We start from the raw sequence: 14,555 nt of genomic DNA, 5'->3' as shown, positions 1-14,555 counted from the left end.
ATTTTGGATACAGTTACAGAAAACAGCAACTTTAAACATAGCACTGTGGGTCACATTATGTCACAAGGTCTAGTTTACAGAGGCCACAACAGAAAGATAAAGGCAAGATAAACAGAAGCCTACAGCTTAACTATTACCAAAATATTTGATTTCTGAGAAAGGAAGGAACAACATCCATTGGTTTATATAAAATTCTTCTGCTGAAAAGTAACCCGCTTCACAAACACAAAAATTACAAGAACATGAATGATGGAAGATAGAAGGTAGTCAAGTGGAGTTATCTAAAGATAATAAATAAGCATTTCTTGCAAAATCATAAATTGGAGACCAAGGCTAGATGACAAAATAATCAGTTCTTTTTTTAAGATAAATATTGTCGTCATCAAGACAAAACACAATATTGCTTTATTTTAGCTGAATTTATATTTGGTTTGGATGTTTCAAGGTCTTCAGTGTACATTTTATGTGAAAAGTAAAGCACTATTTAATGCTAGCTTGGGGTTGGCAATTAGAAATCCAAATTGGTTTTATGAATTATCCTATAGTTAATACTTAAGAATAGCAGGTATTCCGCCTTAGCTAATGAGCTGAAATAATAAGAACGCAAGAAGAAAAAAGGAGCAGGCCACCAAGTCCCTCAAGACCACTCTGCTATTTAATATGATCATGGTTGACCTCAGCTGATTTGAACTCTCCATCTTAATTATATGTAATGGTTTGGCTTCCATTGCTCCCTGGGGCAGAGAATTACAAAAATTCACCAATCTTAAGCAAGAAATTTCTACTCATTTTTAAATAAGCAGCCTAACTTTAAATGAGCAGCACTCGATTCATGTACCAAGGAATACAGACCTAAAATGCCAGCCTCTCTTGACAGGACAATCCTTCAGCCTGGAATTCACTAGCAAATCTCCTTACACTGCCTCCGTTCTATTACAGCAGGGGGTCCCAACCTGGGGCCCATGGATCCTCACTTAATGCTAGAGCAATACAGGTTGTCCCCGTTTTCAAACGTTCGCTTTACGATAGCTCGCTGTTACAAAAAAACCTACATTAGTACCTGTTTTTCCTAACCAAAGAGGACTTCCGCTTTTACAAAAAAAGACGCCCCTTTATACGTGTGTTTACCCCGAGAAAGACTACCACGGCCGTGAAGCCTTGTGCAGGCAGTTGTGTGCGCATGTGTGTACGTGCGTAGGCATGTACGCACCGATTTTTTTTTCTCCAAATCGATTTTGGCTTGTTGACTTCCCCATTATGATGTGAAACTACACCGTACATACAATATTTCTACTTTATATAGTCTGTATATTTATCATATCATTCCTGCTTTTACTATACGTTCGTGTTATTTTAGGTTTTATGTGTTATTTGGTAAGATTGGGTGGGTCTGGGATCGCTCAAGAATTTTTCCCATATAAATTAATGGTAATTGCTTCTTCACTTTAGGGCATTTCAGCTTACAAATGGTTTCATAGGAACGCTCTATCTTCAGATAGCGGGGGAAACCTGTACACATAAAATTCTAAAGGCACTCAGGTCAGGCAGCATTGATTAAAATGAATAAACAGTCAACATTTTGGGCCAAGACCCTTCGTTGGGACTGGAAAGGAAAGGGGAAGGAGCCAGGATAAAAGTGTATTCTGCATTCAGTGCCATATCCTTTAGTAGGCATGCAATTCAAAACTGGGCAGTATTCCAGATATAGACTCACCACCACTCACCATCTTTAAAACCTCCATAATCTAAAACTTGAACACCTTTCCAATAAATGTTTGTAATTCATGTACTAGAATACCTAGATCCCTTGAAGCTTCAACTAATTGCAATCTCTCTCCATTTAGATAATAATCCACCTTTTGATTAATCTAACTGAAATTCATGACCTCTCACTGCCTCAAACTCCATTTGCCGAGTTTTTGCCCAGTCACTATCTACACCCTGGTACAGAATGAGTGCTTTTAAAATCACAGTATGCCCTTCCACCTGGTTTTGTATCATCAGCAAACTTGCAAATACAGTTGATTCTGATTACCGTAGATTCCGGATTTTAAGCCGCTACTTTTTTCCCACATTTTGAACAGCTTTGAACTTTGCGGCCTTTAAAACGGAGCGGCTAATACATGATTTTTTTCATGCCGCCTCGTAAACATTTTGCCTCATAACAGTAGACCAATAAAATTGATGAGTAGTTCACAGAGGTCCAATGAAATTGTACGATAAATCAAGCGCACTTTCACAATTAAATTATTGTAAATCAGTCATTTGTACTCACCCTCATCAACATGGAAAACACTCGAAGAAAAGCATTGTGCTGCCTTTATGGCAGTTATTTAGTTTATAATATTTTCGCTTAGTAATTCATTTTCTAGTTAAAGTTAGAAGAGTTTTAACTATATTTGTTTTCTGTACTACATCGCGGGATGCTATGACGTCACACCCGGTTTCGCCGCGTCTTGTGGGAAAAATGCCAGTTTGCGATAAAACGGGACGGAGGGAGGGAGCGCATTACGCGAGCGGCTTTGGATCTGAGCGAACGCTGCTTTTTAAGTTAAAGGCGATCAATAACTTTTCCTGGTAGGCTGCAGTATATATATTTTTTACCAGTCGTTAGGAGATATTGGAATGTAGTTCAGTAAAGAAGTATACGCAACGTATATTTAAAAGTAGCCGCGTTACGGGCACGGTTCGAAAAAAAGCATTTGCAATATGTATTTGTTTTTGTTACCGTATGGATTTAATTAAAAATTAAAAAATCCTCACGTGTAATATCTTTCTGTGTAAATATCTCATACTACAACGTGGGACACCTGCGGCCGAAAATCTGGTGCGGCCTAAAATCCAGTGCGGCCTGTACAATTAAAAAATTGATTTTATTTCTAAAATTAGAGCCAGCGGCTTTTAATCAGGTGCGCTCTGTAGTCCAGAATCTACGGTAATTGGGCCCTCAGTTAATCAGGACAGCCACTTATTTGGGACAAAGAACAAAAACTAATCGAGAAAATAGCCGGGATTCCCGTCGCTTATTTATGATACTATGCTGCCTAATTGGGATGACAGATTGTCGCTAAACAGTTTTTAAACTTGTGCCAGTCACATGCATTTGTAATAGCATCAGTTGTATGTGCTTGTGTTACGTTAGTCAATTGCACTGGATGCCAAATTTAATAAATAGTTATTTTTGATGCTACTTCATGCAGGAATGCAATGAAGGCAGCTCATCATAGGCACTAGGTGTCTGTGTAGATTTTGTTTACAGTCAAAATTAACTATTAGTAACTAATACATCTTTATAGTACTGTAGTCGTATTGGTAGTGTTCTAATTTGCTCTATATTTCATTTAAATACATATTGTATCACACACATACATATATACACACCCATTTTTAACTATTTCCATGAAACTTTGGCTAATTGGGGCAGCTTCTTAATTGGTGCAAAATGTACTGATCCACATGCATCCAATTAACTGGAATCCACTTGTTCCATCCAAGTCATAATGTAAATAGTAAACAGCTGCGGGATAAGAATCAACTCCCAGAGTACTCTACAAGTTACATTGTTTCAGCATTAAAAGGACCCATTTATTTGAACTTCCTTCTCCATGCGACAACCAGCTTTCAATCCATATTCACCATGCAGGCTCTTAAAAATTACTCAGAGGAACAGTGCTGCGATGAAGCAAACTAGCAAGGGGATTCAGCAACATAAAATTTACCTTGTTAATTTTCAGGTAAGTCTAGTAACAAAATGCACATCTTCAATCTTCAGCTAGTCTACTTTAGATCAATGTAAAAGGGAAAGCAGCCAAAGATGGCATACAATTTGACAAATGACTATCTTGAAATCAGTTTCATATTGAACGAGTTTCCCATTACATAATATAGTACATGCTGGATGATAACCTGAGGACTACGCTATCCTTAGGGCCGCCATGAGTCGACAATGACTCGACGGCACACAGAAATAACACTGAGTTTCACCACCTCAAGTGCACTTGGATAGACAGAACAACCTGAATCTTGAGTGTAGGTGTGTGGTGGAATCTGGAGGAGAGGGAGCAATTGATGAGAACGTGGGGAAAGAATAAAGTGATATATAGAATTAGAATAAATGTATGTTTGACTATTGGCAGACTAGAGCGAGTCAAAACATAGAAAACCTATAGCACAATACAGGTCCTTCGGTCCACAATGCTGTGCCGAACACATACTTTAGAAATTATCTAGTATTACCCATAGCCCTCTTTTTTCTAAGCTCCATGTATCCATCCAAGAGAGTCTTAAAAGACCCTATTGTATCCAAATAATCAGTTTCTATGCCACCAGTTACAGACACTGGTAATCAGCTGTACACTACTTTTTGAAAAGAGGCACCGCACTAAGTGGCTTGAAACTAGATTTGAGTGTGACTATTTAACTCTGCAATTCACCATAGTCAAATACTGGTCCAACTGTTCTGCAATTTGGCAAATGGCTGCCTATTAAGATACTATTCTGAATGTCAGGATGATAATCAATAAAATAGGAAGGTCATTCAAATACTTCAAACATATTCTTGCTGGAAATTACTACATGTTATTAAAAAGGGACCATTCCATTGAACATAGAGAATTATTTTGCAGCATTGATGAAAAATTTAAAAATGAAACAAATCAATGGACTTTTCTCAGAGAGGTAATCTGTTGCACTGAAGGAGAAGGCTTTCTCCCACCTAAAAAAGAACCAGGGATAAATGATCAGTCAATTCTTATCAACATCACCTGCAGCTTAAGAAAACCTGAAGTATTGAAAATTTTTAGTATAAGGTGCAAGGACAGGGTGGTAAAGAACAAACAGAAAAGTCAACTTCATGTTTTGTCAATCCATAACGTATGGGTAATCGACATAATTACAAATTTACTTTGTCTCCTACAAAAAAAATTACCGCAAAGATGGAAAACAAGGTTATTAAAATGACATCAAGCTAACAATAGCATGGATGAAATGTTAGGAGTCAATTCAGCTTTTTTGTACCCAATTTTTGCACCTGACAGATTCAATGTGAAACTCAGGTTGGTACAGTAATAACTGATTTCCTTTTAATAAATACCTTCTAAATAAAATAGAGCATATGATAGTTACCATAGGGGCAAAAAGAGTTTAAAGTCCTGGGGATCTCAAGTCCATTGGTTAGGGGATTATTGCATGCAGTTCTGGTCACTACACTATATGTACTAGAGCTATAACAAAAGCAGAAGCGATTTACTAGTTTGTTGCCTGGAATGAATAGGTTCGGATACAAGGACAGATTGGCTGATTGGGGTTGTACTCAAAGGAATATTAGAGGATGATGAACACTTGCGGCTCATTACTTTATGAGGGGCATATAGAGTAGATTCATCATGGGAGCAACTCACATAGCATACCCAATTCAAAAACATTGGATAGTAAGAATGTAGAATTCTACTACAATGCATAACTGTTGATTCCCCCCCCCCATTCATTTTGTCAGCTATTCTGTGCTCATTGGGATCAACAATTTTGCAGTACTGCAACTTTTACTCTACTTAATCACTGTGGTAAGAGTACTGAGAGTTGAATTATGCAATACTGCACTTTTTAAATGCACTAATGTGACATTCCCATATCAAACACAAACCACTCTCAGACTCCTCATATAGAATTGTCTATGGGCGAGAAGCTGGACAGTTGAACCACCCCCAACATCATTGAACTCAATTTAAAACTGGAGAGAGCACATTAGTTCACTTGGTCAGTCTCCTTCCAAGTCAGATTTTAAACAAGGCTCTCCGATTATATTGGAGACATGAGGCACAGTGACTTTCAGATTTCTACTGTAGTGCTTAATTAAAGGAGTAGGAAGCTAAATTGAAATATCCTCATCTTACTTTCAACTAATCACATCACACGTCAATTGACTATAGTGGAGAAAAATTCAAAAGCTCAATCCACAAGACAGAAAATCCAGATCAGGAACTGATTAATCATTTAACACTTACTTTCAGTTAATGAAATTATACTGGAACCAATTTCAAAGCACATTTAACTGATTCCAGAGTAAACAATCCTCCAAGTTACAACATAGGTCACAGCTAATCGGAGGTGGAATTTGATCCTAAATTACTAATACAAAGAAAACCAAAGTACAAACCTTGTGCCTGCTATAAAATATTTAGATTTTTATCTCAGTGGTGAAACCAGTTTATGAATGGTTTTGATTTAGTAGGTACAACCTTCCATATCTAAAATATAATTTGCACCAAATTAGAAAATGAGAGACAAGGCAGAAGACTAGTTGAGCTCAGAATCTACAAGATGCCACCACAAAATGTCAGGACAAATAGCATTTGAAGTCATTTCAATCAATAGGTATCAGGAATGAAAGCTTTTTCTGTTAAGTATGAATTGTGAGAGCATTACCTCAGACAGAATGTAAGGATGCCCCTTTACAGCAGAGTCAAAGAGGAATTCCTTTAGCTCGATGGTGGTGAATCTGTGGAATTCATCACCGCAGATAGCTGTGGAGGCCAAGTCATTGGGTATGTAGTGACTTCCAGTTAATTGGACCATTAGTCAATCAGGCAGCCACTTATTTGGGACAACTAACTCTTTAAAGATAAAACTAATCAAGAAAATAGTCGACTGACATGTGATGTGATTGGTTGAAAGTAAAAGGAGAATATTTGCTTTATTTGGGATACTCTCACTTAATTGAGGCAGGAGACTTTTGCCAAACAGTTTCTATTAGTGTCTGAAATGTGGCCGTTAGACACTGCGCCGTACTTCGAGCAAACTGTTTTTCAATAGTATCAGTTGCATTCACTTGTGTTTAAAAAGCAATGATTTTTTTTTGTAACTGATAGCTGGTGAGAAATAAGCAGGAGAATTCAAAAATGTTTTGCTCATTGCAATCTCAGGCATTCAGGCTTAGAGATGCCAGTAGTGGCCTGGAGTGAAAATGAAGATTTGGAAGATGCAATCATTGATTATATTGTATGAAAGCAATCTGCACTGATTTTGTCCCATTTGTAGTCAATCAAGAAACATGGTAACATAAAAATGGATGAATTCCTGTCAATAATTAGGAATTAATACAGATTTATAGTACTGTAGTAGCATTGATACTTCCAAGAGGACCACAATCTTGTCATGGTTTGGAGTCTTGCATTCTTCAATGACCCAGAGAGCTATGCTGGCTGGAGTCTGAGCTTTATGCTTTGGCTCTTGATGGGGTTATCCATGCCAAATAGGTCAAAGAGCAAAGGCCTGACTAATAGTGGTCCATGGTCCTCCAGGTTCAGGGGTTCAGCTCAGGGCTAACAACTCTGACTGGCAAAATAAAATTGTTATGGAAATAGCAATGAAGAATCTTTCTACATCTGAGTGCAATGGTATTCCCAAGACTCCACTTGGGAACTGCATGACTAACAGTAGTAAAAACCAAGAGAGAGCTACTGACATGATGAAGGAAGCCCCGAACACCACCAGGGATGGAGGATCTTCCTTCGCTGCCCTACATGCCAGTAGCACAACGGGCAGTAAGTAGTATTGACAATGTTCCAATTTGTTCTGTACTTCATATAAGTACATGATTTGTTTTTAATCTAGTTTGTCTTTTTTTTTAAAAATACTTTTTCAACTACTTCCATGAAACCTCAGCTAATTGGGGCTTCCACTTAATTGGGCCGAAACGTACTGGTCCTGATGTGTCCCAATTAATCAGAATCCACTGTACTTAAAGCACAGGTTGATAGGATTTTGATCAGCTAGGGCATCGAAGGTTATGGGGAGAAGGCAGGAGAATAGGTTTGAGGGAGATAATAAATAGGCCATAAAGGAATGGCAGAGCAGACTTGATGGGCTAAATGGACTAACTCTGTTCCTATGTCTTATGGTGGTATGTTTAAACTAAAGATTTTCAGCTTTTACTTCAAGGCTGAAATGTTATTAACCAAGCAGCTGTACTCTCAGATCAAGTGGGAGCCGAAGAAATGAAAACCATTTTCTAATACTGATCAGCCATCCTGAGCACTCAAGCATTTACTGAACATTTTGCTTCTAAATTAATTGACATAGTAGACAAGTTACACCTTTATCATTAATACCATTGGACAGATGTTTACAAATCATTAAAAATTAAAACTGATAATACCAAAAATAATGTATTATAGAATAATTCACTCCTTTATATTAACCATCCAACATTTAACTCTTTTGCCAACTGTTCAAGATAAACTATCTTTATGCTGTCAAGAACATCATGTTTTATGAAAAGGATCACATTGATTGTTACTGTGACAGTACTGTTAATCTACTCCTAATGCAGGAAAAAATGGTTTACTACGGGAGCTTGAAACTAATTAAATAAATCCGAATTTTAAAAAGCTAACATCAGCAAGGTGACCACGAAACTACCCATCTTTTAAAAAACAGTAACACTGGCCTTGCTAATCTCCATTGGGTACAGAAATTTATTCTCCCTACTGCTTGGCTTACATGCAACTTACAGGAACACAACTGACTTTTGAGTGCCCTCTGAAATAGCCAAGCAAGCGATTCAATTAAATGAAACTTCTATGGTTCAAGCAGGTGGCTCACCCCTAGCTTCTCAAGGCAATAAATGTCTTCTCTAGTGATGCCAAATTTCCACATAAAAAAGGCATGACCCAAGAGAATAATGAAAACACTTAACATCACTTCAGTTGGAGAACAATTTTCTGTTCTTGTCTCCCTAAAGAGATCAGGAAATACTTCAATTGTATTGGGTTTTATTGATTCTACCTAAACAGTTGTATTCAGAGCAGTTATAATGATCAATCATTAATGTTATTGTACAAATATAATACACTCATACAAGACAACCTAGTTTAAAATTTATATTCCAAGCAAAATCTTTCTTGTGGAATATGAAGTAATGCTTTAGAATCACAATCTGGTTATTAAATTTGTTTCAATACAGTGCAACACAAGATATACTATAAATAATAAACATATAAATTTAAATATACAAAGATAACATGTATAATTTTCATTTACAATTCATAACAATTCATGGTTTAACCTCTAATTGACAAGCTGTGATAACCAGGAGTAATCCAAGATGAATGCTAATGCTTAAACCCACATGGACTGCTGCTGAAATGTATACCCTAGGATTATGTAGGATCCTGCACTGCATTCTTTTTATATTCACTCAAAGGGATGTGGGTTTTCACATTTAATAGTTAAGCCTCAACTACCTTTGACAAGGGATGGTGCCCCCTTTCAGAACTGCAGCAATCCTCCAGGTATTAGGTAGAGGTCCAGGATTTCAATCCAGCAGCAGCAAAGGAATATACTTCCAAGCCAGATGGCATGGCTTGGAGATCCATTCCCCGGCAGTGGTGTTTCAGTGCTTTTGCTACCCTAGTAGCTCTAGCAGTTTTCAGTGCTTCGAAGCCTTGAGTTGCTTCAGTGAACTCTGCAGATTGTATACACTGCTGCAACTGGAGAGAGTGGAAGGCTGTGGATAGGGTTGCCTATCAAGTGAGCTGCCATGTCCTCTATTGCTTTGAGCTTCTTGAGGGCAGCTTCATCTCAGCAGGTACAGAGTACTCTATCACATTTCTGATGGTGGATTGGCTTTGGACAGTTCGGAGCCGAGTTGTTTGCTGCAGAAATCCAAGCTTCTAAATTGGCTCTTGTAGCTACATTGCCTATGACTAGTATAGTCCAATTTCCTGTCAATGGTACCTTCCATGTTATTGGTAGTGGGAGACTCAGTGGTGGTAATTCCTTTGAATGGAAGGGGGTGAGAGCTAGATTTTTCACTTGGTGGATACTGTTATTGCATGACACTTGTGGTGTGATGATTATGTGTCACCATTATCCCAGGCCTGGATATTAGGCCATAAGGTGTAGGAGCAGAATTTAGGCCAAATGGCCTATCCTCTGCTCTGCCATTTCATCATGGCTGATTCATTACCCCCTCAACCCATTCTCCTGCTTTCCCCTCGTAAATTTTCACACTCTTACGAATCAAGAACCTCTGCTTTAAACATACCCAATAACTTAGCCTCCACAGCCATCTGTCACAATGAATTCCATAGATTCACCACCCGCTAAAGAAATTTCCCCTCCCCTCATCTCTGTTCTAAAGCGATGACCTTGTACGAGGCTGTGCCCTCTAGTCCTAGATTTCCCCAGTGTTCATACACTGTACATTGGAGAGCAGTGCTTGGCCAATCTTATTTGAAAACTGGAGGATGGCCTCTTGTGGAACTAAACTCATAATAAGTTAGAGAAAAGATTATTAAATCATAGGTGACCACATTTGTGAACAATCTTTGTTATCATGAGGATGTTATCAAGAAAACCAAACTCAAATGAGGGTGCCAGAGATTTTATAGTCCATTCAGTAAACAAGTTATGCTTCCTCTTTAGACCCAATAATCCACTAAAAGAGAAATCACACAGCACGACTATTTAACCTTACTAATCTAGAAATTGACTGTCATCTCAAGCATCAATGAGGTTCCTACTTCCCAGAGCACAGTAAAATGGTTGCCAACAACCTTCATAAGTTCCTCATAAGTAATGAAACCAAGTGTTTCATTGCATCATCCAGGATTCAAACCAATTGCCAATAAAACATATCTCACAGGTAGACGTTAATTATTTTTCCACCGATATCAGTCAATCGCAGGGCCAATGATGCAGGACTTTAAACTGAAACACTGACCATCCCTTTGCCTCCACAGATGCTGCTTGAACCAGAGATCCTGCAGTAGTTGCTTTTTGCTCCTGTCACCACTGTCTGCAGTCACTTTTGTCTCCCACCACCGATCATTGTTTTTTTTTAAAATGGAACCAGGGTACTGTACTATTTCAGTTCAGAGCCATACACGAACCTCAGGGCCTTCTCTATGCATGGCACACTAACTGTAAATGCTCATAGATTCCTCCCTTCCATTGTGTTCCAGTCTACACTCGCATGGTAGAACCAGTAAAATTATTCACATTGGAGCCCAGTCGTCACCAAATCACCAGCTCAGGAATCGCACTGTGTAACCAGAATGCAGTGCGCATGGGACCTAATCAAATAGATAAAAATACACAAGCCCAGCATGCCTGAAGCACGATCTCCTGGGCAATTGCTGTGAGCATGCCATGAAATACATTTTCAAATACAGGGACGAACTGAATGTGGGGAAGGGAAGAGAAATAATGAATGTGATACCAAGTATTTAAGCTTAGTACCAAGTATCTTCAGCCCTTGCACTGCACATTTCCTACACTTGTTAACAAAATATGCCCTTACCAACAATCCTCAACTCTCCATTCCCATATGGATACAAAAGGTTGACATGATCTGTGAGTTGCACCTCAGTTAATTGCACACCCGTGCCAAGGGTGTTGTGTCCAGTGACGTGAGCACAAAAAACCCTTGAGCAACACTCCCAAGGTATGATGACCAAGAGTGCTCAGAGTCAGGGTTGCCACTGGCAAAAATCCTTATGGGAGAAAAGATGCCATAGCAGAGTGCACTGTCTCAATAAAGTTGGGCCGTTATTTGCAAATTGTCTGATGTATTTCCCATGTTACAATAATGACTGAACTTCAAAAATTATTTCATTTTACTGCAACATAAGAATGCTGAAACTTAGCAGGTCAGGCAGCATTCTTGAAGGGGGAATAAACAGTCGACAGAGAGGGCGACCCTTCATCAAGACTGGAAAGGAATAGGGAAGAAGCTGGAATAAGGAGGTGGAACGGGCAGTGAGTACAAGCTAGCAGGTGATAGGTGAAACCAGGTGAGGGAGAAAGTGGGAGGGGATGAAGTGAGAAGCTGGGAGGTGATAGGTGTAAAGGGTAAACGGGCTGAAGGAATCTGCTCTGCAAAATGCCCTGGGTTGCTCCCAAAGGAACTATGACTGAAACTTAAGCTTGTACACTCCTTTAACGATTTTACAATGTCCTTCACACTATTTCCGCTCACTGTCCCTAACCTATTCCCCCTTTGCCTGTTTACGGCCGGGTTCATCCGACCCTTCTCAAAACCTTACAGCCCGAACGTGCATTTGGTTGATATTACTTCAGCTTTTATCACAACCAGACATTTCAATCCCTTATATGTGAAAAGCAAGGGAGTTCCACAAAGCAACAAACGACGCGGTTAGTAACTGAAGAGTTCTCAAAACAAACTGCAAAGGGACGGTGGAAGTGTTGCTCATTGAAACAATGCAGGTGTGTGAATGGGAAACGTTGTCAATTAAAGATCAGTGAAATCAAATCCCTCAATCGGTTACTGAGTTGGTTACACTGGACCTTACCGCAGCGCATAAGCCAAGAAGAAACGGAATGTTTTAACCTCGAGATTTAAAACACAGCACTTAAAAACAGGCAACCTTTAAAGGCTAAACTAATGAGCGAGCGGCATCTTCCTGCCGCTGGCCTCTCGAACTGGTAGGGAGACCCAGCGCTGGCCCGGCTGCGTGAGACTCGCTCTGGGGGCATGGGACCCGGCCGGACAAATTACAGGTTGCTAACGGCCGATCGGTTATCACAAACCCCCTCACTCCACCCCAGGCAGCTTCGCGTAACCCACTCCCTCCGCGCCACTCTAGGAACTGGGCGATTACCAATGGGAACAGAATAGAGAGCCATCGGCGTGTCCGGGCAGGGCTGAGCCGAGGCGGGTACGGCTCCTGGCGCCTGACCCCCGTACGGAGTCCAGCCATCGCTGGCCGGCCCCTCGTTTCCAGACACACACCTGTACCGCCTCAAAGGAGTTGGTTTAGCTACAAAACCAGGTGCAGCTGCAGTCCAAACACTTAGACACAGCCAATTATCTTAAAAATAGTAAAAGTTTAGACTTTCTTTCTCCTTTTAAACACATATGCGATAAATCCAACGATTATTTAAATAAAACCTCCTAGCAGACAAAGTTTATTACTTTCAGCAGTTTGCTGGGTTCGACTGAGAAAGTTCTTCAGTTCAAGTAACGCATCTGAATGAATGTTGAACAGGTCGCCCGTTTCAAAGGGAATTACATTGAAATTTTGGATATTAAGGGGGAAAAAATCGCAAATCGGCATCAGTTGGTCCCACCACTGAGGGGTTTATTAAAAATGAAGGCAGACGTGCGAGCTGTCCGTGTAATAAATATTCACTCGGAATGCACCTTACCTGTCCCAAGTTTCTGTATCCGTATTTACTTGCTATTGCATTCGCTTCTTCGGCGCCACCGTTTATCCTCACAGCCCAGTGGTTCGTGTACATCAATGTTCTGCAAAAGGGGACTACAACCCCGAGAAGCACAACCAGAGGCAAGACCGGATCCAGGCACCACTTCGCTGTTCGACCCATTTTTGACCCTCCCAGGGAAAAAAAAATAAACCAAAAATCTCACTCCAAGTCCTCACGCTGACTTTCCGTGTTAACCCCAGAGCGTGGGTCTTCTTAAGTCTATCCCCGTTTAACAAACTCGCCCTCCCTACCGCAGGCGGGGGGAGATCCGTTCCCGGTTGTGAACCTTTCTATCGCAATTGAATCAGGCTTTTTGATGATTAAACCAGGTGGAGAGAGAATTGGATTAGCGGTAGTCAATGCCTTTGGATTTTGACGTACTCCGTTGATTTGTGAACTGCTGTGGTTCTGCCTCATGCAGCTGTTGTCTGTAACCCTGGCTCTGTGCGCTTCTCTGTTACATACATAGATAGATCTTGTGTGCCTGTTTATATGTAAGTGAGCGCTGTTCGCAAGTCGGTGGTTGCTCTGTTCCTCACTCAGATCATCTTTGCCTTAAGATGGCTACAGCGCCTCCTCCAACTCCACCGGTAACTCAATTAACCCCCACCCCCACTGGAGAAATTCACCAGTAAAGGACTTCCTCTGGTCCTAGCGCGCTCCGCTCACTCTCCTTTGATTGCAAATTTCTGTAACTCGCTATTCGTGCAGAAAACGTTGGAGACTGTCGCTCGCGGATAGAAATGAGAGGAGATGGCCGTTCTTTCCTGACTCCACATTATAAAACATTCACATTATATGCATTTTACAAGAACAATATTTTATATTTTCCGGGAATAAAACTTAAATAGATGAAAAGTTTAAATGGTTCGGCTCAGACTAGATGGGCCGAAGAGTCTATTTCTGTGCTGTACTTTTCTATGACGCCATGACTCATTGACTCTAAAAGGAAACAATTTCAGCATGTTCAAGGAAAATGGGTACATGATGTGAAACTATCAACAAATAAAATTACTTTAATTATATGTTCCACAGCTTATGTTATAGAAAATATAACTTATGTCAATTCGCGTTACAAGTTTTTAGAATCATAATGTCATAGAGCAATACAGCATGGATACAGACCGTTCAGCCCAACAAGTCTATGCTGACCACAGTGCTCACCCACCTGGTCCCAAGTTCCTGCATTGGGCCAAGACCTCTCCAAGCCCTTCCTCTCCATGTACCTAGTCAAATATTTCTTAAATGCTACTATTATACTTGCCCCAACCGCTTCCTCTGGCCTATCATTTAATATACTCACCATTCTCTGAGTGAAAAGATTA

General features: G+C 40.0%; 1 protein-coding gene across 3 annotated transcripts in view; it reads right to left on the bottom strand.

Moving 5' to 3' along the window:
* Positions 1-13,829, bottom strand: part of pcsk5b (proprotein convertase subtilisin/kexin type 5b) — a 327,069-nt gene extending 313,240 nt beyond the window's left edge. For all 3 annotated transcript variants that reach the window (XM_073070138.1, XM_073070147.1, XM_073070157.1), the window contains exon 1: positions 13,171-13,829. In XM_073070138.1, coding sequence (XP_072926239.1) covers positions 13,171-13,350 — 180 coding nt within the window. In that variant the 5' untranslated portion in view covers positions 13,351-13,829. The remainder of the gene's footprint in view (positions 1-13,170) is intronic.
* Between the last annotated feature and the right edge of the window lie 726 nt (positions 13,830-14,555).

Source organism: Hemitrygon akajei, chromosome 2 (assembly GCF_048418815.1).
Source record: "Hemitrygon akajei chromosome 2, sHemAka1.3, whole genome shotgun sequence".
Taxonomy (NCBI): domain Eukaryota; kingdom Metazoa; phylum Chordata; class Chondrichthyes; order Myliobatiformes; family Dasyatidae; genus Hemitrygon; species Hemitrygon akajei.
The sequence above is the reverse complement of the archived record's forward strand: the minus strand, read 5'-3'. Positions and strand labels throughout refer to the sequence as shown.